Source organism: Amblyomma americanum, chromosome 2 (genome assembly GCF_052857255.1).
Source record: "Amblyomma americanum isolate KBUSLIRL-KWMA chromosome 2, ASM5285725v1, whole genome shotgun sequence".
In the NCBI taxonomy this organism is placed as follows: Eukaryota; Metazoa; Arthropoda; class Arachnida; order Ixodida; family Ixodidae; genus Amblyomma; species Amblyomma americanum.
Genome location: NC_135498.1, coordinates 147,066,478 through 147,092,007, shown reverse-complemented (window position 1 = coordinate 147,092,007; position 25,530 = coordinate 147,066,478). Strand labels below are relative to the sequence as shown.

Below are 25,530 nucleotides of genomic sequence, written 5' to 3'. Positions count from 1 at the left end.
ATGTATTTGTTTTCGTGGGTGTGCACGCGTGTTTGCGTGTGTTTGTACATGCGTGCAAGTCTCTGCGCGCGTCTGCGTGTGTGTGGGCTTATGAACGTGTGTTCAGTAGGTTTCTTTGCATTTTATGGTTTCATCAAGTTCAAAAGAAAATAAGTATCATTGAAAACTCCTGCACTCTACTCGCCTCAGATTATTCCACAGCGGCGATGTTCAGCTGCCAAAAGTGCATCATTAAACCTTGGCTTGCATAAGCTGAAATTCAGCGAGGCGAATCATTTTACTAAGGCGGTTTGTTGGTGATTGTATTTAAGCACAATTTATTTCGGCTTTTTAGCTCCGACCTCCTCCTCTGCAGCTCACCATGCAGCGGTAGCCGATACCTCAAAGCACAGTTCGGTGCAGCCGGTAGCGCACTTCCTGTCTGCACCTTTCCTGATGTCCTGTTTATGGAGCTTCTTTGCTTAAATATATGTGACGAAATTGTCCCGTCATTTTAGACTTCTAACTTTAGTTAGTAGGCTTACTCTAGCAATAAATTTGCCCAAGGAGGGTCTTCCGTAGCTAAAGGTTTCAATGCGGAGAGCCGGTCACCAATGCATGCGTTAACAGTTTGTTTTCCACGTTCTTTGTATAACAGGAAGAAGGCACAAAGCCAGTGCTTGCATACAACCCAGACCCCACCCAGTATGTCCCCCTGTGGATGCCGGTACACCGCTACAACTACTTCCTGTGGTTCTCCGATGTAAGTCATAACAATGGACTCTTAAGGGTTCAGGGTTCACAATCAAAGGAATATTCACAAGGACTAGCAGGCGCGCAGGCTTTAGAAATTGAATATTCATGCAATAGGGTTATTCGATGTTCAAGCTATTATAATTCCTTTCCTGAAGGAATGAGGAGTTATAACAGCGACGAATGAAATGCTTATTTTTGGTGGCTCAGTGGTTAGGGCGCTCGGCTACTGAAACGGAGTTCCCAGGTTCGAGCCCGACCGCGGCGGCAGCGTTTTTAAGGAGGCAAAACGCTAAGGCACCAGTGTGCTGTGCGATGTCAGTGCACGTTAAAGATCTCCAGGTGGTCGAAATTATTCCCGAACCCTCCCACTACAGCACCTCTTTCTTCCTTTCTTCTTTCGCTCCCTCCTCCTTTATCCCTTCCCTTACGGCGCGGTTCAGGTGTCCAACAATATATGAGACAGATTCTGCGCCATTTCCTTTCCCAAAAACCAATTATTATTATTATTATTATTATTATTATTATTATTATTATTATTATTATTATTATTATTATTATTATTATTATTATTATTATTATTATTATTATTATGAGATATATGAATAACGAACAGGAAAACGTCATAAAATTCGATTTCATTCCTGTCTTTTGAGTCTGGCTGTTCAATAAGACCTGATTTATTTAATATTGCAGCAAGTTGCATTACAATTGATAGTGTGAAAGTATTTATATTTATGAGTTTCTCCCAGGTATTTCTTACCGCCGTTTGATCGCACTAGGAGAGCTCCCTAACGTATACCCACCACACGCTACAAATTATTTCCTTTGCGGCAAAGTTTATACCAGTGATTCTGGCATGTAGGGTAGAGTTATGGTTCTATGATATCTTCGGAAAGGTTGCAAACTCTCTTAGATCTATGATTCAGTGTTGATGAAGCAACTACAGCCATATCTATAGGCAATCAACAAAGATTATCTATTTCAAGAATGTACTTAGGTTCAAACCGTGCTACAGACAAAAATTCAGGGACTAATCACTAGAACCAAAGCCTCACACGCAGATAAACACGGGGCTTTGTTTAACCAATAGGTAGTTTCAGTCTAGCACACTTTTAGCGGCTCCAAATATAAAGGACACTCGCTTATTACGAACGAGATATTTGCTACCATCAGATAATATATAAAGGTAAAGGCAGCTCGTCTAAGATATATAGCAAACTAGGAGGCGCCGTAAACTCGCCCTCGTGGTGGATCAACTGGCGCTTCCAGCAAAACGCGGAGACCTAAGAGCGTATCTCAGCCCTCGCTACGCGACCACAGAAAGAAAGAGCGACCGAAGACAACAATATAAAAAGCGGCGTTGAAACTGCACATAACCACTGGCCCAGCGCCCGCCAGTGACACAAGTTCAGCCATTGCGTCCGGGTGTGTATACTGAGCAAACAATCTCGAGAGTACGGAGAAGCGCGGTGGGAGGCGTTGAATTAAAATACCTACTGCGCAGGGTCGTGTATCAACGGACAACATCGAAACGAGAATGCCTGCGCCAGCCACACAGCGAAGCAACCGCGCAGAGAGCAACGTCACAGGCGGCCGTCATGCTGCCGAAATCCTAGCTGAGCGACAATTTACAACCTTGCCCTTGTTGACTTTCGTTTATCGCCGCGAAAAGAAGTCGCCAAGTCTAGCAGGGCGCCGGTTAGGGCCTTTTTCTTTTCCTCTCTTTCTCTCTTCATTTTTCGTGTTTTGTTTTTGTTTCAATATTTCATTGTTTATATTTGTTTTCTTTTAATTTTTGTTTTTACTTTTTTGTTTTTGTTGCTGTTTTCGTTTGTTTATCTCTTACTTACCGTTTTTCAGTTTTCTTCTTATAATTAGTCTCTTAGTCTTTTAGTCTTTTAGCATAATTAGTCTCAGTATTTAGTCTGTCTTTTCTATTACATATTTTTTTTTATTTTTTTTATTACATATATGTTGCTTATCGACTGTTGCTTAATCAACTTATACTTATAATTTATTTCCCATGCAACTTATGAATGACAGTTCGTGCGGACAACTCCCGTAAACAAATTTCCGTTCTCAAACACCCGTCTACAATTTTCGTCCACGCCACTCATGAGCCAAGCAACGCTTACGCCTTAATATCACAAGCGAACAGAACGTTGCTTTTCTCAAAAAGAGATCTACATCTTGACCGTCCGCATTTGAAGTCAGAACCTTACACGCAGCGATGGCGTAGAGGTACAGCATCCGCCTCGCGTATAAGACGGCCGGGGTTCGAATACCGGTGCCCCTCAATTATCCACCGGATTAAAAAAAATTGGAGGGGGCACATAAACTCCGCCTGAAGGGTGTGACCCGATAACGTAATGTGTTAATTCGCATATATGCCGAGGGTAATTCCCTACAATTCATATATCCCTGCAATTCCTCATACCACTTCTGGCGCAGTGGTGCAACGATCACGCGATGCGCCACTGACTTTCAATGGCAGGTGGTCCCAGTGGTGGAGCTTGCGCGGTCCAGATTGCTCTTCCCGAGCGCCCACTCATTAATTTAATTTCCACCAGCCGCAGTGGGCCGTATGCTCACATCTGATGCACAGGTTGTGATGACAGGTCACGTCACGTGATCTAGGTGCCTGGTCACGTGACCTAGATTGCTCTCTGGACACTAAGTACCAGAGTGATGCTCCTGATTTTCCTCTAAACGCCGACAACGCGGATAACGCCGACACCGGATTTTCGTATAACGGAGATTTTAACGCTATGCGTTAAAAAAAACTCTGTGTGTCGATGGAATTGCAAAACCTGGCCCGCGGTGCTACCTGATCCTGATTACCAGAACCGACCACGCACTCCGTCACCAGAACAGGATTTGGCCACCCTTGTGCAGTACCTGGCCACAACCTCCTACATGACTTAAGCAATTAACCCTCGGCCCTCAGTGCCCAGAGGCTGCGGAGCAACTGACCAAGACGGCGGTCAGACTTGTGACGCAGCGGAGGGTGCTATGAATCTCTGGTTCCAGACAGGCCGCCATTGGAACCGGAACCGGGCAACATTTAACGCTAGAACCTTATCCAGTGAGGCTAGTCTAGGAGTGCTGTTCGGGGAACTAGTGGGTATTAAATGGGATGTCATAGGGCTTAGTGAGGTTATGAGGACAGATGAGGCGTATAGTGCTAAGGGGCGGGCACGTACTATGCTATCCTAGATTAGCCGACAGAAGAGAATTAGGTGTGATTTGTCATGAATAGAGATATAAAATCGAAACAAATCAAATTTATTCCGCAAAAAAGATACGAAGACCGGTAAAAGCTGTGATAACAGCTTGAGGAGCCATGACCCCCTAGCACACGGGGCAGCATAGAAGTGTGCGTCTAAGGAAGTACAATACACTAGGACGAACACATACATGAGTTCTGCAAAATTGCACGAGTAGGGAAGTGCATTCAGGGAAGTAAATGACAACACAGAGGAATTCTATTGTATTAACAAGAGGGTGGCAGTTACCGTAGTCAGGCTTAATAAGGGGTACAAACTGAAGGTTGTACATGCTTACGCACCTATTTCCAGCCATGATGACCAAATCGTTCAAAGGTACTGAGGACGCGGAATCGGCAATGAGCAAACTAAAAACGCAGTGCACTGTACTGATGGGTGACTTCAATGCAAAAGACGAAGGCAGGAGGCAGGGCAGTAGGCGACTATAGCATAGGCTCTAGGAATAGCAGGGGGAGTTATTTGTCGAATTCTTAGAGAGAAATAATTAATGGATGCTGAATAGCTTCTTCCGCAGACGAGAGAAAAGGAAGTGGACATAAAAGAGCCCCAAATGATGAGGCTAAAAACGATATAGACTTCATACTATGCGCAGAGCCTCCCACAGCGAGGGATGTGGAGGTTGTCGGAAAGGTGCGGTGTAGCGACCAAATGATGGTAAGATATCCAATTAGCTCATTCTTTAAGAGGTAACTGAAGAAGCTAGTGAAGAGGAGGCTCATTAAAAAGTTTGCGGTGAGAGGAAGTAGAGAAATTACAATAGTGCTTCAGAACCAATATTCGGCTTTAACTGAGGAAGAAGAACTTAATGTTCAAGTTAGGAAAGATAATCTCACTGTTATAATTATGGAGTGTGCACAAAGATAGGCGTTAGGATGGTTCTCCAGGATACGGACACGCTCTCTCAGGAGACGAAAGATCTGACTAAAAAACCCCAAAGCATGAAAACATCAAACCGCAGACAAAAAAAATACAACTGGTGGAGGTATCAAAGTTAATCAATAAGCAGATAATAACTTAGATAATGAAGTATAATATGGATATCATCGAGCGTGCTCTAAATATTCGAGGTAGCCCAAAAGCGGTGAAGAGCAAACTAGGCTTAGGCAAAAATCAGATGTATGCGTAAAGAGACAAAGAGGGCAATGTGATTAGCAAAATGCATAAGATAGTTAAAGTAACCAAACAGTTCTACACAAATTTTACAGTTAATAATGAAATCGAAAGGACGTAAATAAGATAGGCAGTACCACACACCGATTGGACGTCCAGTCAGTAACAAAAGAGGAAATAAGCAAAGCCTTAGGTGCAATGCAAAAGGAAAAAGGAACTGGTAAGGCACTGGTAAGAGCACTGTTGAGGAACAGGTAAGAGCACATCTATTGTAGGACGGAGGCGATATCATGCTGGAAAAACTACCCACACTGTATACGCTATGCCCTATGGCTTCGAGTGTACCAGAGGCTTGGAATGACGCTAGCATAATCCTAATCAGTGAGAATGGAGATGTCAAGGACTTAAAAAATTGCATGCTGAACTGCCTGTAGCCTACAAGGCATTTCCTAATGTAACCGCTAATAGAGTAACGACAATCTTAGACTTCAGTTAACCAAATGATCAGGCGGGCTTTAGTAAAGTATGCTCGAAAATGAACCATATTCACACTATCACTCAGGTGATAGAGAAATGTGCCGAATATAACCAACCCCATATATATAGCCTTCATAGATTACGAGAAAGCTTTTGACTCATTGGGAACCACAGCGGCAATGCACGCATTGAGGAATCAGGGTCTAAAAGAGTCTGTGTAAAAAATACGGTAACATATACCAGGTGTTTAAGAGAATTTTATCACTCGTGCAGAAAAGTAGGGTTTTTGAGGTAAACAGAAGCTTTTTTCCGGCATAGCAATGCCAGCATTGGCCGACGTAAAAAAACAGGCGAATCATCTTAACTAGCTAAGTGATTAACTTAATTCTAATGGTTAACTTTTTAACTATTATTAATAGGCACCTTATTGCAAATATAGATTTGTAGCCGGCCGTTAATAACAGCCTTGTCAATTTTTAGGATTTCGAAAACGCCATTACTCTCGCCGCTGTGGCAAGATAAAATTTGGCTACATCGTGCAAATATACATGCACTTTCGAAAAGCATGCAGGCAGAGAAACCCCTCCAGTGTTAGTAACTAGTCAAAATAGCCAAATTTTGTCGTGCCACACGGCGAGTGAAATGGCGTTTTCGAAATTCTAAAAACTGATATGGCTATTACTAGCGGTCGGCTACAAATCTCTAATTGCAATCAGCTGCCTATTGGTAATAGGTATAAAGTTAACTATTGCCGCGAATATTTGCAGTGTCTGTTCGTTTTTCAAGTCTGCCGCCACACCACTTTATCGCTTTTTTTGCGACGCAAAACGCGGCTAGATTTATCTCGATTGATCACAGCCAGGTATAGGTGATTCTACGTTGTTCCGGAATGATCTAGCAACTTCGCGCTCTTTATCTCGAAAGTTCGCTATCAGCTTTAAATTGAGCACGGCCGACAGCGCCGGGCATTCTGTTCGACGACCGCCGAGCACGCTTGTCGCTTCGCCGCCGCCGAGTGATTCAGTCCATTTTGGGTGCAAGTCAGGCCAATAAACAGTTTTCTTTTAGAAGACCCTTTCGTCCGTCTTCATCGCTGCTTCGACTGCCGTCACCACTACGTGACATCTGGTGGAGGTGCTGGGTAGCCTTCCATGTTCCGGACGCCCCCTTCAAGTCGTGAACACAGCCCTCAGCGATTCGCACCCGAGGACGAGCCAGCAGCTCAGCGAGCCAGCCGACGTCTCCAGGGAGAGGAGCCTGAGTTCGGGAAACTGCCGGACCGCACCAAACAGCGAAAAGACGCTGCTACGAGCACCGCAACCTCGTGAAGATGTCGACACCGATCATACTACAGCAGCCGCGGGTGCCGCCAACTTTCAATGGATCCCTAGGCGAAGACCCTGAAGAATGGTTGGATCAATTTCAGCGCGTGGCGTCATTCAACAAGTGGGATGATGCGGCAAAAATTGAAAACGTGTTCTCACTGGATGGCTCCGCACGCACGTGGTCCGAAAACTACCAGTCGTCCATTACGACATCGGAGCTATTGAAGAGAGAACTATTGAAGGTATCATCACTGTCGTGAGGAAGGAAAGAGCCGAACGACTCCTCGAGTCCAGAATGCAGCTTCCGAATGAGCCCGTCCGCGGTTACGTCGAGGAGATGAAGTGCCTATTTTGCCGCGCCGACCCCGGGATGACCGATGAAAAGAAAGCTCACTTTTCAATGCGTGGTCTAAAGGAACAACTCTTTGGCAGCCTCGTCCGCCAGCCGCCAAAAAAAGTCGAGGAATTCATGCAAGAAGCCTGCACGATTGAGAAGACCCTCGACGTCCGAGCTCAGCAGTACAACCGCCCTTCCTCTGCCTGTGCAATCCGTTCGGACACGCCGGCCACCTCCAACGACAGCTTGCGGGAAGTTATCCGCGAAATCGTCCGAGAGGACCTACGCCGATTACTGCCATCCTCCCCACAGCTGCAAGCAGCGACTCTGATGGACGTGGTACGGGAAGAAGTGCAACAGGCACTTGGCACCCCGGCGACCACAGAACCCCAGGCCATGACCTACGCCGCTGCAGTAAGGACTGCCCAGCCCCAACGACAACCCTCACGTCCTCCCCGAGATGAGCCACTCGTTCCACAACGCCGCCTCCCAGCCCCCGCCCGCCCAGCCTATGACCGACGCTGAAGCCCCAGGAAATGCGACGCCTGGAGGACTTCCGCCGTTGTGCTTCCATTGCGGTGAGGCCGGCCATATTCTTCGTCGCTGCCCGTACCGACGTATCGGTCTTCGAGGATTTGCCGTTAACGCCCCACGACCACGCTTCGGACAACGTCCGCAGGAAATAGACGAGTACCTGCGTCGAGAAGAGTACACGCCGAACCGCTTTTCGCGCTCACAATCGCCGTCAACCTCGCACTTTGCGTCGCCACGCCACAGCTACGCAGCCGCGGTACGATGAAGGTCTCCCAGCCCCCGTAGGAGAAACTAAAGGCAGCAACCTCTGGAGGTGAGGTTGCTCAAGAGCGAAACGCAGAAGATCCTCCACCAACCACGCCCCATGAAGACGCTGCACCCGCGACGCCGCATGAAGAACCGGCACTCGCTGCACCGACGTCGACACAATGAGAACGCCGACCACGACGCAGGCTGCCTTGAAAACGACGCCGCCACCCAGAAGAGCTTCGACCACACGCCCCACCCGCGACTCGCATACGCGACGAAACCGTGACCCGACGCCGAGAACGACGTGCAATGCAAGAGCCAGGACCTCCGACTTAGAAGTGACTATCGACGGCCGGAAAGTTCCCGCTCGAGTCGACACAGGAGCCGATTACTCGGTGATGAATGGAACATTCGCTGCGCAGCTGAGAAAAGTCACAACGGCTTGGGACGGCCCAAAAATTCGCACCGCTGGGGGCCACCTCATTACGCCATCAGGACAATGCACAGCGCGAGTGACTGTCAAAGGACATACCTATCCTGCGACCTTTGTTGTGCTACCGCAATGCTCCCGCGAAGTGATCTTGGGTATGGATTTCCTTAATGAGCATCAGGCGATCATCGACCTGCGATCCAAGCTGATCACGCTTTCGACGGACGAAGCCATCGCTTCGATGAAAACTCGGGAAAATCACGTTGCCCTAAGTGTCCTGGAGGAAGAAGTGAGCGTCCCACCCCATTCAACCGTTATCGTGACCGTAGGCGCCACGAAAGCCATAAACACTGAAGCCATCATCGAGGGGAACATGCAGTTGCTACTAGACCGAGGAATCAGCATCGCAAGAGGCATCGCACATTTCCGCAATGGCCAGGCCGAAGTACTGCTGACTAACTTCAGCGAAGAATACCGGCATATTAACAGAGGAACGACGATTGCTTTCTACGACGAAATATCTGACGTACGAGATTCCTTCGCCCTCTCCGACCCCTCCGCAGAAGATCCATGCAATCAAGGCGGAAAGCTGGGCTAGTTGGTGTTTCATCATGAATTAAAAGACTAGCGCATATAACAGAGACACAGACAAAGAAGTAGACAGGACGAGCGCTTGTCCTGTCTACTTCTTTGTCTGTGTCTCTGTTATATGCGCTAGTCTTTTAATTCATGCAGAAGATCCGCCTGACCAAGAGAACTCGCCCACTTTCGACATCAACCCAGCCCTGCACCGGAACAGACAAGACCAGATCCGCAATCTGCTTCAAAATTACAGTGAGTGCTTTTCGACATCGCCGAAGGTGCGACAGACGCCAATTGCCAAGCATCGCATTATAACGGATCAACACGTCCGACCTCTCCGTCAAAGCCCCTACCGTGTGTCTCCGTGAGAACGACAAGCCATCCGGGACCAAGTCGAAGAAATGCTTCGCGACGACGTCATCCAGCCTTCAAACAGCCCATGGGTGGCACCGGTTGTTCTAGTGAGAAAGAAAGACGGCGCACTTCGATTCTGCGTGGATTACCGCCGCTTGAACAACATAACATAGAAGGACGTCTACCCTCTCACCCGCATTGACAACACACTGGACCGCGTCTGCAGCGCCAAATATTTCTCATCGGTGGACCTCAAGAGCGGCTACTGGCAAATTGAGGTCGACGAAAGAGATCGCGAGAAGACAGCATTCATAACTCCGGATTGGCTGTTTGAGTTCAAGGTGATGCCATTTGGTCTCTATTCCGCACCAGCGACGTTTCAGCGAGTAATGGATACAGTGCTGGCAGGCCTGAAATGGCAAATTTGTGTGGTATATTTAGATGACGTCGTTGTCTTCGCCTCGAACTTTCAAGAGCACCTCAAATGACTTCGAACAGGACTAGATGCAATCAAGTCGTCTGGCCTAACTTTGAAAGCATAGAAATGCCACTTTGCTTACGAAGAGCTGCTTTCTAGGCCACATCGTTAGCAAGGAAGGAGTACGCCCAGACCCGCAGAAAACAGCTGCTATTGAACAGTTTCCACCGCCGGCCGATAAGAAAGCAGTGCGCAGATTTCTCGGACTGTGCGCATATTACCGACGATTTGTGAAAAACTTTTCGCGCATCGCAGAGCCCCTGACCCGACTGACGAAAGCAGACGTGCGGTTTAAATGGGAAGCGCCGCAAGCAGAAGCCTTGAAAAAACTTCAGCGTCGTTTACAGTCCCCGCCGATCCTTGCGCATTTTGATGAAAACGCCGATACTGAAGTTCATACCGACGCAAGCAGCGTGGGACTAGGCGCCGTCCTCGTTCAAAAAAAGCGACAGGCTGGAGAAAGTCATCGCATACGCTAGCCGTTCCCCTTCCAAGGCCGAGGCTAACTATTCGACAACTGAGAAGAGGTGCCTTGCCATCATCTGGGCTACGTCGAAATTCCGCCCCTACCTCTACGGACGGCCGTTCAAGGTGGTCAGCGACCACCACGCGCTCTGCTGGCTTGCGAGTTTGAAGGACCCCTCTGGCCGACTCGCTCGATGGAGTCTGTGTCTCCAGGAGTTTGACGTCACCGTCGTTTACAAGTCCGGACGCAAGCACTCTGACGCCGATTGCCTCTCACGAACCCCTGTAGATGCACCGCCGCCGGACGACGATGAGGACGCCTTCCTGGGACCCATCAGCCCCAGTTCTTTTGCTCAGCAGCAACGCTCGGACGCCAACCTAAAAGGCCTCATCGAGTACCAGGAAGGCAAGGTTTCTTCACTCCCCGCTTCATTCAAGCGAGGACTGTCTTCCTTCTGCTTGCAGAATGAGGTCCTTTTGAAGAACTGTACAGCGAACAAAACAGCCTACCTCCTTGTTGTACCTACTTGTCTCCGCGAAGTTCTACAGGCTTGACACGACGAGCCGACAGCTGGGCATCTCGGGTTTACTCGCATCCTACGCCGCATTCCAGACAACTATTACTGGCCCCTACTGCCTGCCGATGTCGCACACTATGTGAAACCCTGCCGAGATTGTCAGCGAAGAAAGACTCCTCCCACACGACCAGCAGGATTTCTGAGCCCCATTGAACCTCCCTCAAAGCCCTTTCAGCAGATTGGCATGAACTTGCTCGGCCCTTTTCCAACGTCTACATCTGGAAATAAGTGGATCATCATAGCGACCGACTACCTGACCAGCTACGCCGAGGCGGAAGCCCTACCGAACGGAACAGCAGCAGAAGTCACCAAATTTTTTGTGGAGTGCATTCTTCGACACGGCGCCCCCGATGTGCTCATCACGGACAGAGGAACAGCATTCACGGCGGAACTAACGCAAGCCATTCTGTGCTACAGCCAAACCAGCCACCGTAGGACAACTGCATATCATCCGCAGACCAACGGACTGACCGAGCGCCTGAACAAAACCATCGCCGATATGTTCGCTATGTATGTCGATGCCGAACACAAAACCTTGGATGTCTTTCTGCCTTACGTCGTCTTCGCCTACAACACCGCAGTGCAGGAGACCACCCAGATGACGCCTTTTAGGCTCGTCCATGGCAGGGAGGCCACAACCACGCTGAACGCCATGCTGCCCAACGTTACAGAAGAAGAGAACGTCGACGTTGCCGCCTACCTTCAACGCGCAGAAGAAGCTCGAAGGCTTGCCCGATTACGGATAAAAGATCAGCAGCGGCCCGACGCCAGACGCTACAACCTACGAAGACGCAACGCGGAATACAAGCCAGGAGACCAAGTCTGGGTGTGGACGCCCATTCGCCGCCGTGGATTGAGTGAAAAGCTTTTGCGCCGCTATTTAGGCCCGTACAAGGTTCTTCGTCGGCTGGGTGAACTGGATTATGAAGTCATCCCTGACGCAATGACTGCATCCCAGCGACACCGCGTACGACCAGAAGTTGTCCATGTAGTTCGTCTGAAGCCGTATTATGCGCGCTAAAGGCCGCTGCATTTCCATGCTCTATTTTCGCAAGATCCGTTTTTTTTTCCTTACTAGTCGCATTATTTGTTTTAATGCATCGGGTCGATGCTTCTTTGAGAGGGGAGTAATGCCGCCAATATTTGCAGTGTTTGTTCGTTTTTCAAATCTGCCGCGACACCACCTTATCGCTTTGTTTGCGACGCAAGACGCGACTAGATTTATCTCGATTGATCGCAGCCAGGCAAAGCTGATTCTACGTTGTTCCGGAATGTTCTAGTAACTTTGCGCTCTTTATCTCGAATGTTCGCTATCAGCTTTAAATTGAGCACGGCCGACAGCGGCGGGCATTCTGTTCGACGACCGCCGAGCACGCTTGTCGCTCCGCCGCCGCCGAGTGATTCAGTCCATTTTGGGTGCAAGTCAGCCCAATAAACAGTTTTCTTTTAGAAGACCCTTTCGTCCGTCTTCATCGCTGCTTCGACTGCCGTCATCACTACGTGACACTATTGGAATTTAGTTAGTCACCTATAGTTAACATTTTTCACCTGTTTTTGACGTCCGCCAACACTCATATTACTATGCCGCAAATTGCTTCTCGTTACCTCAAAAAACTTATTTTTAAAAGTTAGTGATCACCTTCCCTGAAACACCTGGTATATAGCCACTACACAGCTACCATCGTCCTCCATAAAGTCAGCAATAAAATTCCAATTAAAAAGGGTGTCAGGAGGAGAGACACGATGCCACGATTGCTATTCCCCGCCTGCTTGCAGGAGGTATTTTGAGGCCTCGACTGAAAAATGTTGGGGATCAGAGGTAATTGAAAATACCTTAGTAATATGCCATTTGCTGATGATTTTGCCTTGCTAAGTCATTCAAGAGATGAACTTCAAAGCATGAATAACTTAGACAGCCAGAGCAGAACAGTTGATTTAAAAATAATTATGCAGCACACCGAAGTAATGTTGAAGTCTCTGTAGGGAACAGCAGTTTGCAATTGATAGTCAGGTGCAGGAAGTGGCCAGGTAATACATCTACGTAGGTAAGGTGGTTACCGCAGATATGAATCAATGAAGCAAAATAACTAGAAGAGTAAGATAAAGGGTGGAGCACATTTGGCACGTTCTCTCAGATCATGAATGGAAGTGTAACAATATCCCTCAAATGAAAAGTATATAAGAGATGTATCTCACATGGCTGCCGCGGTGGCTCAGTGGTTATAGGCGCTCGGCTGCTGACACGAAAGACGCAGGTTCGATTCCGGCTGCGGCGGTCGAATTTCTATGAAGGCGAAATTCTAGAGGCCCGTGTACTGTGCGATGTCAGTGGACGTTGAAGAACCCCAGGTTGTCGAAATCTCGGGAGACCTTCACTACGGTGTCCCTCATAGCCCGAGTTTCTTTGGGACGTTAAACCCCCATAAACTAAACTAGATGTATCTCACCTGTACTCACCTATAAGGTATAAACGTGCAGGACAAAGAAAAGAGACCTAGTTAAATTGACGACCACGCAGAGAGCTATGGAAACGAAAATAATAACTGTAACGTTAAGAGACAGGAAGAGGACAGAGTGGGTCAGGGAACAAATGCAGGTTAATGACATCCTGGTCGAAATCAAGATGAAGATATGGGTGTGGGCAGGGCATGTAATGTGAAGACAAGATAACCGATGATATCTAAGAGTAACGGAATGGATTCCACAAGGCGAGCGTAGCAGTGGTGGCAAAAAGTTAGGTGGACGTATGAGATTAAGAAGTTTGCGGGCATACGCTGGCCGCAGCTGGCACAGGGTATTGTTTATCGGAGAGGTATGGCAGAGGCCTTTTCCCTGCAGTGGGCGTAGTCAGCTGCTGATGATGATCACCCTTCAAGTCATTGGTCCGGTTTAAGCTGCTTCTTCATATCACCCGCCTTTATTGCTTCTCAAGCTAAAGTTATTAATCCGCTAAACTTGGTTCATTCATTCATAAATTTCGTACGAAATCAGTGCTTCCTTGAAAACAACGTCCGGTTCACCTTTCTTATAGACCCATTGTCGTGCTGCCAGCCTATCTTTATATTTGTCGATTTCCCCACTGTCTGTCTGGCAAATCTTTTTCTAGGTGGATCATTTAGGTGGAAGGCGGAGAACCTACGTTTGTGACCTTTTGATATCATCACAGCATGCCCACCGAATTGTGAGCAAGCTGCCTGCCGTGACAGGCAGCAGTCAAATAATGATTTTTCGTGACTGATTGCTCGGAAAAAGCAACCTGGCTCTCACAAGCCTCACCGGTCATAGCACCTTCTTTCGCAGCGCAGTGGCGCATCCTTAACCGCTTCACCACAGCGCCAGGAGCGGTATCAGCCCTCTCAGCGATCTTTGAATGTAAAGTATAATGACGAATTTCGCATATATAGGCATTACCTATTAACGCTATCGCATCATGCGCTAAAGGGGGAGCACAAGTGTGACCTCCAGGTTTAGTGCACTATCACTAAGGCCTCCACTTACCGACTGTGGCAATCTTTATCTGAAGCCTGCTTGACCTTATAAAGCGGCCCTCTAACCGAAACTGAAGTGAAAAGCCAAGTGTTAGCACACACCAATTGAAATTGTCCGTCATTTTTTTTTTCAATTTTCAACAGCCGCGTGGGCTCCGCTCCTGGGGTTCGCTTTCCCGCACGCGTAAAACACGACATGAGCCATTGGCTACAAGTTGCCCGCCCACGTTCACGTACTGGCGTATTCTCGGGTCCCTTCTATTTCTTGCGGCTGCGGACTAGCATCTGCACTTCCAAATGTTGAACCCTCTTGATATAAATTCTAGAAGATATTGTTGCGGCCGTAGAAGTGGGCCACACGCTGCGCTCGTGCTTGGAACGCGAAGAGAATGAATTCCGGTAAAGAGAACGAAAGGTGTTGGTTGTGGTGGGCCGCACTTGTCCCGGTTGTTCGGCTGCGCCGTGCTGTGTGCTTTTCTTCTGTAAATATATTCACTGTTTGTGTTAGACGCCTTCACGCTACATTATCGGTGGAGGCGCTGGGTTTTGAAAGAAACGGGGGACATTGCCTGTAGTTCCTGGCGCACAAGTCGCGTCAGGATCTGAGATGTCGGCGGGATGCGCGGTGAAGTCGAGTCTACACAGGACGACGTCGCAGTCGTGCTCACTAACCGCGTGAACTGCGATAAGTTCAGCGACCTTCCATTGCTCGAAGAAATCTTGCTGCCGTTCAAGTTAGCTCAGTTGGTAGAGCTACTGTTCCAGTGAAGCGGTGGTCCTGTGTTCGGACCGCGGACCAGGACGAATTTTTCTCTAACCGCTAAGTTTCTGTGAAAGCTGTATAGCTTTCCTTTGTAGCCGAATGGCTGCGTTCAGGTGGATGCCAATGAGTAATTACTGCCTTATTACAAATCTACTTCACCTCGGAGCATTCCCCTAAATAGTTGACCAACACTGTTCCCACTTCGAGTTATTGATGAATTCCCTTTAGCCCTACCATAAGCTTGCCGTCCCGGTTAGCTCAGTTGGTAGAGCGACTGCTCAGGTGAAGCGGTGGTCCCCGTTTCGAACACCGGACAAGGATGAATTTTTCTTTAACTGTGAATTTTCTGAGAAAGCTGTATATCTTTCGCTTGCAGCCGTACGCCTGCGCTTGGGTGAATGCCAATGAGTAATTACTTCCTTATTACAAATCTACTCCACCTTGGGGGATTCCCCTAAACATTTGACCAACAGTGTTGCAGTGAGTGCAGTGTATGAAATTATATATCCTTACTTCACAGCGGAAAACAATAAAATGCAAGACCTTGTGAAGAAGTGCGCTTTGGATTCAAACTGCGCAAAACGAATTTCATTCTTTGCCCTCTCTCTCAGTAGGATTTGTTTTCAGCATGAAATAAATCGTTACTTTTACGAATTACCCTCTGAAACAACTTTACAAGCTATTTAGATTGTAATACTGCGGCCATTATTGCTGCTGAGATCACTTACCATTGAGTGAGATCACCAGTGAGATCACTTACAATTGAGATCACTTACAATAGGATTATTACGCTTTCAGTGTCTAAAGAACACCGTGAAATATTGCAATGCTGCGCGCAATTGTCTTTAGGGTCACCGAAACGCCACCTCTGGCGCGACCCTTATGGACAAGGCGATGATGTACAGCATCATGGGACGGGACACCAGCGACGAGGTGCAAGATGGAGTGAAGCGATTCAGAACTCTCCAAAAGAAGAAGGTCCCTCTGCAGCTTTACTGCACTGCAAAGGTAAGACCTTAAATCACGTCGCAAAAGTGCCGGCTACATTGTTTCCTTAACAACATTAAGTAAACTTGTGCTCATTATTTATTAATGTCTTGTCGTCCACCGTGGCTCCTAAATTCTAGTGTTCATGCAACTATGTGTAGTACGTTAGAAATTCATAAAGGTTTTTTCCCAAGTAGTTTGATAAAAATACCACAAGCGTAAGCTTGGGCCCACTTTCCGTAGATACGCGCTGGCCTGTCATGCACCAGAACACATCGACAAGATTTATATGGGAACACAGCAGCAACAGCAGCGACTGAATGCTGCAGTATAAAGTGAGCTTTGTCAACTCAGTTACAAGAAAGCGCTCTTGTTTCGCCTCATAGGTGGATAACCGTGCAACAGCATGTAGCCCAGGAAGTCACCCTCTTCCCCTGGCCAGCTGATGACCTTCGGTCTAAGTCACAACCTCAGTTCTGATTGATATTTCAACTTTTAAATGTAAATCATGCACTTGGAGGCCCCTGTAAATTTCTTGACTGCAGACTACAGCAAAAACAATGATGCTCGGCTTTACACCGAAAGACGCGGGTTCGATGCCTGCCACGGCGGTCGAATTTCGATGGACGCGAAATAATAAAGACCCGGGTACTCTGCGATGTCAGGGCATGTTAAAGAATCCCAGCTGGTCAAAATTATCCGGAGCACTCCACTACGGCCTCCCTCATCGCCTGAGTGGCTTTGGCTTTGGCAGGTTTAAGCCAGTGAAAATAACCATCCATATTATGTGAACGACATAAATATGAAACCTGGTATAAATAAATAAACGTGCACCCATGTTCTATGGGTAGCTATGGTCGCGGGTAGCACTGGTGAAAACTCACAAGGTTCGCCTACACGAATATATTAATACCACCGAAAGCAGAAGATTGGACGGCCGTCGCTGTAGCTGATTTGGTAGAGAAGCGGACGCGAAATTCTGAGGTCGTGGGTTTTTCATCCGACAGGCGGCATGGTTGTTTTTCTTTTTATAATTAATTATCCTTAAGCGACAGATTAATCGCATCATTATTCCCCCATTGAACAACACCGCAAATTTAAATAAAGAGACATTCACCTAGGCACCTTGGTTTCGGTCGCTATTCGCTTCCTTCATATCTATAGGTAGCGAGTGTTGCTCCCAAAAGGTCCGTGGTTCTACTACCGAATAAATACGCCGATCTGTTTTCAGCAGAATTAATTTACTTTATATTCTTATATGTCGTAGTGACGTTTTAGTCATGTCGCAACCTTCTAATCAGGAGTTATATATTTTGTTAATGACTTCTAAAATGGGACGCTTCCCGTGTGACATAGCCATCTTTTCGACCAATCCGGATTTTTTGCTCATAACTTAAACGCCGCTAGATTTTCTCCTCAACGGAAGCATTACAGCTATCGCTTAAAATATTGTCTCTCACGGCGAAAGTAAGGTTTAGTTTTCACTTCAAGTGGGCAGGAATCCTGGGTTCCGCGCTTCGGCCCGCAGCTTGAAGAAATCGAGTCGCGTTCAGTCATACAAGCACTGACGCATTCTGCACTTGCATAGAAGTCGTTATCGACGTGTGCACATCACGTGGCATCGCGCCACGATTGAGTGGATGCACTTGTGTCAAAACCTGATAACGAAGATATACGTCCTTACAAACGTCCTAATGGGAAGAGCACGAAATGTCTCCACTACTGTCACACAAAAACGGCACGGCAGGAGCAAAGAGTACTAGGAAATCACCTGAGCTGTGAAAGGGATATCAGCAGCTTGAAAGTGGCGCTCATTTCGTCTTTATCGCTCTGCCATAGACGGCGTATTCACTTGCTTTGGCTTCGCTGTGAAGCTCTCTCATGCTGCTAGCGCCCTCCATAGGTGCGCTAGGTCGATAGTACCAATTGCCAACGTACGAATCCTGCTTGGCGTAGAGGAATCCTATCCTGGCGTGCACTTTCAGTAAACCTTCCATACTATGCTATCGCTCGTAACACTAGTCGTCCTGTGACAAACAAGATAAAGATTAAAAGCGAGATGCTTTTGAAGATCCTCCAAATTTCGCTTGAAAGGGCATGGCCATAATCATTATCTGGCGATTACTGTGCCGACAGCACCAACTGTGACGCACTCTCTACCAAAATTTGGCACACATGAGCAAATGGCGTCGTATGTTGAATAACCAGTATTAATAGCGACCTTACCTTAATTACAGTAACGCACACTGCATCACGTTTAAGTAATCGGTAAATATAATTTTCAAGCAGTCTTTTGTTCTCCGTTAGTTCAAGACAGCGAATTGTTCGTGTCAGAACCTAGCCTCACACTGCCACTTCCATGATTTGGTCTTTAATCTTTCCATATTGCATGGGTACCCAACAACCGTCCAAGGTTTCTGAAAGATTAAGAGCTTGATGAATTTTAAATCGTGCCTCTGGAATTCCTCTAATTTTGCGCCACTCATTCTATGCTCGTCATTTTTGTCACGTTGCACAGATGATGCTTGCTGTAGGCCAAGGTTTGAAAGAAGTTGCCGAGAAAGCTGCGGACCTCCGTCTATGCGTGGATGGAACGGCAACGTCATCTGAGATATACGAATACATCGCCTGCAATTTCCCCCACATTAAAGAGGTAGGAAGCGCATTTCTGCGAGTCAAATCTATGGACTGCGATAGAGTTCCACCTTCTCAAGAGCCTGCTGAAAAGAACACAATTTATTATGAAGTACCAGGGTGGTCGAATGCGCAGTTGAATCATTTCAACGGGGCTAGTTTGGTACAGGTGTACGTAACTCCAGATTTTTTCATAAAAATCTTAAAATTACAGAGCTACTTTAAGTATCCTAGACCGGAAAATGCAGCGCTAAATATGTGAAAGAAAGGAGTCGTGAAAACTAAATAATAGGTGACCCCAAACAGCACAGGTAATCAGCAAAATATAGCAAATGTATTGGCAATGGCCCGTCCTACAAAATCCACAGTGAAAAAATTCACTTCCAATATTGGGCCAATTAGCTGTGCTGTTTGAAATAGGGGCACATAAATTCGCATCTTCATAGGTGTCTCGCGGTTTTAATGCGATATCATTGGAAGTGCCATGAAGGACGAAACTTAAAGGCGTCTGTGTGTACTCTCCGTCTGCCAAACATGACAGGTGGTGTTTAGAGGGATCTCCCTCACGCTACTTGCGACCTGCCAAGCATCCCCTCCCCATCTCTATTTAAAGGGGAAAGGCGGCAGGCGTTGGACCACGAATGACTCAGCAAAAATTAATAAAAGAAGCGAGCAAGAATGAAAATAGAATAACAATATAATTAGACTTGTATCATAACCGGAATTCGAATACAATCAGATGTGACATAGCATTTAGATCGAAATATATCGACGACTGAGAGAAAAATGCTTTCGCATTTCCTTGGCATCAATCCAATTTGGTCGGCCGCAAATTTTCGCCAGTTCTAAGCTATGAGCCGGATATTTGCCCAGCTAACTTTTTCTGGGATGACTCAGCAAATTCCGCTTGCCAATCCTACGGGGGATGTGCACAGGATCGTGACTAGCAATAAAATTTTGGATGCATTCTCGTTTATAACCTTTCAATTAACTCTGAGTGCCCCTACAAACCTGTGGACAACAGAAATATTGTAGCGGAACAGGTAATTTAAAGGTTTATTCTCCTGGAATGCGTTAGCCTTACGCAGAAAACGCGTATAGTTTCCTAATTCTTGGTTTATTTTAAAAGGACTGCACTTATCATTCTTTCAAAAATATTCTAGAGCAAGAATTAAGAGTTGTCAGTGTGTGATCAGCATTTTGAACACCAAAAATGCAACTTTTGGACAGAGCCATTCAAAACTATATTTCAGTTAACCTAAAGACGGTGGTTTGCATACATCAATTCTGAAAACTGATGTTCTGCTTCGGTCGATATATGACGCAGAAAGGCTCAAAGCACAAGGTTAAATTAAACGTACGCGTAGTAGGAATGCAGTGAAGAGCGCCACATGCTACCACTCGAAACCGGCCTCAAGATGCCCACAGCAAACTGGTGAAAAATTTCACACTCGTTCCAAAGAACTCTGCGCACCTCGACATTGAAGTCGCTGAGTGAATTCTTACAGACAGGCTCCCAGAGAAAGAGGTTTTCGTCTTATGCATGTCTGCATATCCCTAGAGAAGTCACATGCGGTTCTATAGCGCGAAATAAAGGGACAATTTTGCACTAATGAACCTCATGTGAATAACCACCTAGGCCCAACCATCACCCTTCTACAGGACTCGGAAGAGCGGTACTTAAAGGTAGAGTGAAGAGAAACCGAAATAAAGATACAGCGATTGATTACCAGATTCTAAATGTCACACTATGGCTACGATTATGCAGCGCCAATGTTTCAGTGTTAGTTGTGTTGTGACAGTAATGAAAGAAGCTGGCCGCCAGGCCGGGAGACGCTTGTAGCCATCCTAGTCCGACGCTGGGTTTGGATCAATCAGCTTCCAGAGCCAAGGCGGACGCCCGAACACTAAGCTTCAATTCACCACCAACAATCGTTCCCTCTTCGCTCTCCTTCTATCCCGCCCCTCCACTGAAGGGGAGTATCCTTTCTCTATTTTTTCTGCCCTCTGCCTCCCACCGTCTCCTTCATGTCACCAAACAACCGAAAGAGTGATTTCTCTCTTACTACATCGCCACGCGTGGCCTCCCACCTTCTCTTCCTCTCCCGTAAAAGTAAAAGGAGAATTTTCTATTTTCTCCACTTTTCCACCTGCAAACCGAGGCGTGTTGCAGGTAGCGCTGCCTAAGGCGACGGCGGTGGTGGCGTGAAAGTCAGGAACGAGCTACTAAGAGCTAACTCTGTACCATCAGAGAGGCTACTTTCACTGCGAACAGATTTCATAAGAAACAAAAGTCAGTGCCATGCTAGCCTCTTTTCTTATCTTGCCTGTAGCGCTCTAGAGAGTGTTTTTACGAATGATGCACCCACTATACAGGAGGTTGCGTTCCTGCAGGTAGCAGCTGCTGTCAAGGATTGCCGTTACTTCCGCGCACGACAAATGTTCAAACATCCTAGATTGCTCGATCAATCAGACAGCAAAGATAATATATTTAGCCCGAATTTCTCCTTTGCTGCAAAACCAGTGCACTGGCGTTGGCGCTTGAATCCTTGATGCCGCTACTAAACCAGTGGTGGTGATAGTGGTTATTTATTAAAATAATAGTAAAAAAGAAGGAAAAGATTTTTGCTAGCCCCGGTATCTGCCATTGATACTGAAGCATCTGAGCTGGGGCAGCGGAAATAAAGGATAGCAGGCAGACTGGAGAAATGAAATGAAAGAGGTGAGGGGACCGGAAGAGAGAATAGGGGGAGAAGTAATATGTACAAGAAATGTGTTCAGGTTGTGTGCGTGATTAGTTCATTTTAGAGGAATTAAAACACACGCGCACAGCACTAAACGAGTGTACAGAGCATTTTTGATTATTTGCCACAAGTAATGACCCGCCGCGGGGGCTCAGTGGTTAGTGCGCTCGGCTACTGATATGGAGTTCCCGAGTTCGAACCCGACCGCGGCGGCTGCGTTTTTATGGAGGAAAAACGCTAAGGCGCCCGTGTGCTGTGCGATGTCAATGCACGTTAAAGATCTCCAGGTGATCGAAATTATTCCGGAGCCCTCCACTACGGCACTTTTCTTCTTTTATTCTTTCAACCCCTTCCTTTATCCCTTCCCTTACGGCGCGGCCCCGGTGTCTAATGATATATGAGACATATACTGCGCCATTTCCTTTCCCAAAAACCAATATTATTATTATCACAAGCAATGATTACTACTGCCATTTGTTGCAGCCCGCAATACACCTCTTCTCTGCGGCATTATCATCTTCAATCTACAACCTCATCGTTCTTCAGGTGCTTGCAAAAGCCAATGGAGGTTTGTAAACACCTTACTAATCTCACTTTGAGTATTCGGCTAGATGGTAATGCCTTAGAATCTCAGTTCTAGCAACGTTGGGAGAGAGAAAAGCTCTTACGTAATGAAAGAAACCTGTCTCTTTTCTCAAAACGAAAATATCTATATGGATGCCACAGATAAGTGTTAGAAATTGAAGTAATGCTAGTGCACTGGACCCTTGGCCGCAGATGAAATCTCTTTGGTGTTCTGGGAGCTGCAGCGGCCATAAGAGTTAAATTAATGAGGTCTGAGAGAAAGAAACAAATTTATGTCACTGTAAAGGAATGAAAAGAAATGGGGAAGGGTTTAGCCAGTAAACCTTGCGCCACCTGTTCAAACAGCCAAGGAACTTCTAAGTATATGATATCCGTTTGTAATGAAGGACGCAGGTTTACATGAGGTTAAAGATTACACAATTGTTTTTGTAAAAATATGTCTGATTGTAATAGACGGTTATCGCTGTGTAATTGTTTCGCTTTCTAAGAGACGCGCTGTTAAACACTGCTGAAACCAGAGTATACGTAGCAATTAACCACAATTTGCCGTACAGCGATACTCGCTATTACTGGTGAAAAGATCCAATTATCTAACGACGCTCACTTCAACTAGGCGCAGTCAAATATGTTCAGTCAAATATGGTCACCTTTCAAATATGTTCAGTCAAATATATTCACCTTTGCGCTAAATGGTGGCACCTGTGTGCTGTTTTCAGAACTCAACAACGACGTATTCAGTGTCCTGTCCAAGATTCTACAAAATGGTGACGTAGAGAGCGCACAAGTGCCTAGAATGATTCAGGTGAGATGACTTGTAATGACGTATGTTCATTACTATTTGCGCACTGCTCGGTGCAGTTACCTATTTACAGCAATGCAACCATGGGTTTATTTGTTCTCAAATGCGGGCAGAGCGCCGTGAGCGTCAATGTTGCGAAACGCATTTTTCGTGCTGTATGTTGGGCTACAAAAGCGCGTTTGAGCCAATAATAAAGTCTTGTAAGCAAGCTAAGGTATTTGCTCAAACTGCCTGTTTTCGGGCAGAGAAGGTAAAGTGTACGCTCGGCGTAAGCGTATGCCGCTTCTTTCAGGGAAAACAATAATAGCCATTTGCTTACAGGTCTTACCGCCCTAAAATACCTGCAACTCCTTCTGTGCGTGGTCGAATGCAGTCTTATTCTCTATTTTTCTCGCATCCTGCTCTGCGCTTTGCTAACTCCGGAGGCCAAAGAATTGACGAGTGACACGTTGGCGCCATGATTCCTAGAGTGTGAAAAAATATTCAGCTCTAACTGCAGGCTTTGAAGAAGTCATGCTTGCGCGGCACCTTAGTCTGTTATCGCCTGATTTGCAGTTACATCTGATAGATGTAACCTCACACGACCGGTACATTCGGGAGTGCTCACGTGGCGCCTGTCGCACCCCATAATGTGGGTAGCAATTAGCCAGCGCTGTCCAACGCCAAGCGGCGCTGCCTTCCACATATTTATCCTTCTCTCCATATGCAGCGCTTGCTCAAAAGTGCCCTAAACATGCCGTAGGCTTGCGTATGACCTCCTCTCCCTGGCTGGCGTCCGCAGGCGCGAGCCTATAGGCGCTCTACTTGATAAATTAGTGTGGTCAGCGCATCTCATGCTCGTGCCTGTTTACGTAGCACCGTTCGAAGTGAACATTGCCGCCACCGATCTATCACCGCTTCGGCCATTCGTCTCCCATCAGCCTGAGGAAGACGTAAGAGCTCAAACAAATAATTGTTGGACAAGTAGTCAGCTCACGACGAGAAGGTAAATACTACACGGCTGCAGTTGTACCACGGCAGCCGAAGAAACTATGTGCACAGCAATATATCAAGTTTAATATGGTGCTTACTAGCCAAAAAAGTTGCACACGTAACAGAGAACTTCAGTTTTCAGTTGTGTGCACGTCTTTCTTGCCTGGTAATAATCATTTGAAACAAGAATTACCAACGGGCCCACTTCGTTGTTTCAGCAATAATTCAGGCAGGTATTCAACCATGTTGAGCATGCTGTGCGTATATTAAAGTTTGGCTTTTAAATTGTGTTTTAGGCGCGGTCTTAAAGCAAAGCGCACTAATGTTCAAAGTTGCCAAATTTAAACTCTTGGAACAAAACTCTTCCACAGTTTTGCTATACGCAGAAGGTTACAGCAAGTTTCAAAGTAATGAAACGCTTCGAAGGTCCTTATGTAACACAATGTACGCCTACGTTTAATACACCTCAGTGAAACTATGGCCGCTTTTTTGATTCTGCACCTTTGTGTTTTGTAGAGGTTTCTGGCTGTCGGCAATAATCAAGAAAAGATTTTTAATCAAGCTCGCAATAACCAGTAGGACAATTAATCGCCAAATTATAAAAGAGCAAATGAAAAATACTCTCACTTCCACATTATGACAGCGAACATATCCACATTTAATAGCCAGTATCAACATTTTGTTAGCGTGGATGAAATATGATAAATCGTTAATTCTCCAGTTCGCTGCAGTTAGGATTTGTTCCAATTCAAGTAGCTAGTGCAAGCTGTGTGAAAAAACAAACCAAAGCCCACGAGCCAAGTTTAAAAAAGCCAAGGGACAGTCGACAAGGTTTTATTCAACGAATGGTTTCCTATTTCTCCAGGAAATGTCGCAAAAGGAGAGACGAGGAGTAGTTGGACGCCAGCTGGAAATCGCACATTCGCGCACTTTTTTCTTCAAACCGCTTACTCGCAGTGACACCCTGCAGCTTTACCGGAAAGTGCTGGCGACTGAAAACATGCAATACGATGACCATTAGTACGATGCGCCCGAGTGGAGCCTCACGGCTACGAAAGGAAGCTGCCCACTCTGTTCTTACATCGGATTGCGGATGAGTTCACTCCATAGACCTGCCATCGGCTAGTTGACCTGTTTAGCTCAGTAGGTAGAGCAACCGCACCGACAGGTGATGGTCCGAATTTTCTATCCCGGTGCAGGATCAATTATTCGTTAACTATGAAATCATTGTGAAGCTGGGTAGCTTTACTTTGCTGCTGTATGGCTGCGCTACGGTCGATGCTAAATCGTAATTTCTCTCTTATTGCAAATCTACTCCACGTATGGAGATCCCCCAAACACTGGCCAACTGAAAACACGTTTCCATCACTTTGTGCGCGACCTCTACTTAGTAATGAGTACGCGGCGCGGAAACAATTCTGTATGAATTGGTGACAGTGGGCAATACAGAAGTAAGGAATGCAGTTGACAACAGAACAAGGCGGCGTATGGTGGGGTGGCGCATGTCTGGGCGCAACACGTTTATCACGTGTCACCACCAGCCGAACCCATAGGCTGCGGACTTTTCTTGCCGTAGCTCTCGCATCTGGTGCAGAACAAGTCCTACATAAGATATAA

General features: G+C 46.7%; 1 protein-coding gene across 2 annotated transcripts in view; it reads left to right on the top strand.

Annotated features, from left to right (window-relative positions):
• Positions 1-25,530, top strand: part of LOC144121877 (rifampicin phosphotransferase-like) — a 145,248-nt gene that overhangs the window by 79,183 nt on the left and 40,535 nt on the right. For both annotated transcript variants that reach the window (XM_077655296.1, XM_077655297.1), the window contains exons 24-28: positions 638-742; positions 16,042-16,200; positions 18,698-18,832; positions 22,041-22,125; positions 22,859-22,944. In XM_077655296.1, the coding sequence (XP_077511422.1) occupies positions 638-742; positions 16,042-16,200; positions 18,698-18,832; positions 22,041-22,125; positions 22,859-22,944 (570 nt within the window). The remainder of the gene's footprint in view (positions 1-637; positions 743-16,041; positions 16,201-18,697; positions 18,833-22,040; positions 22,126-22,858; positions 22,945-25,530) is intronic.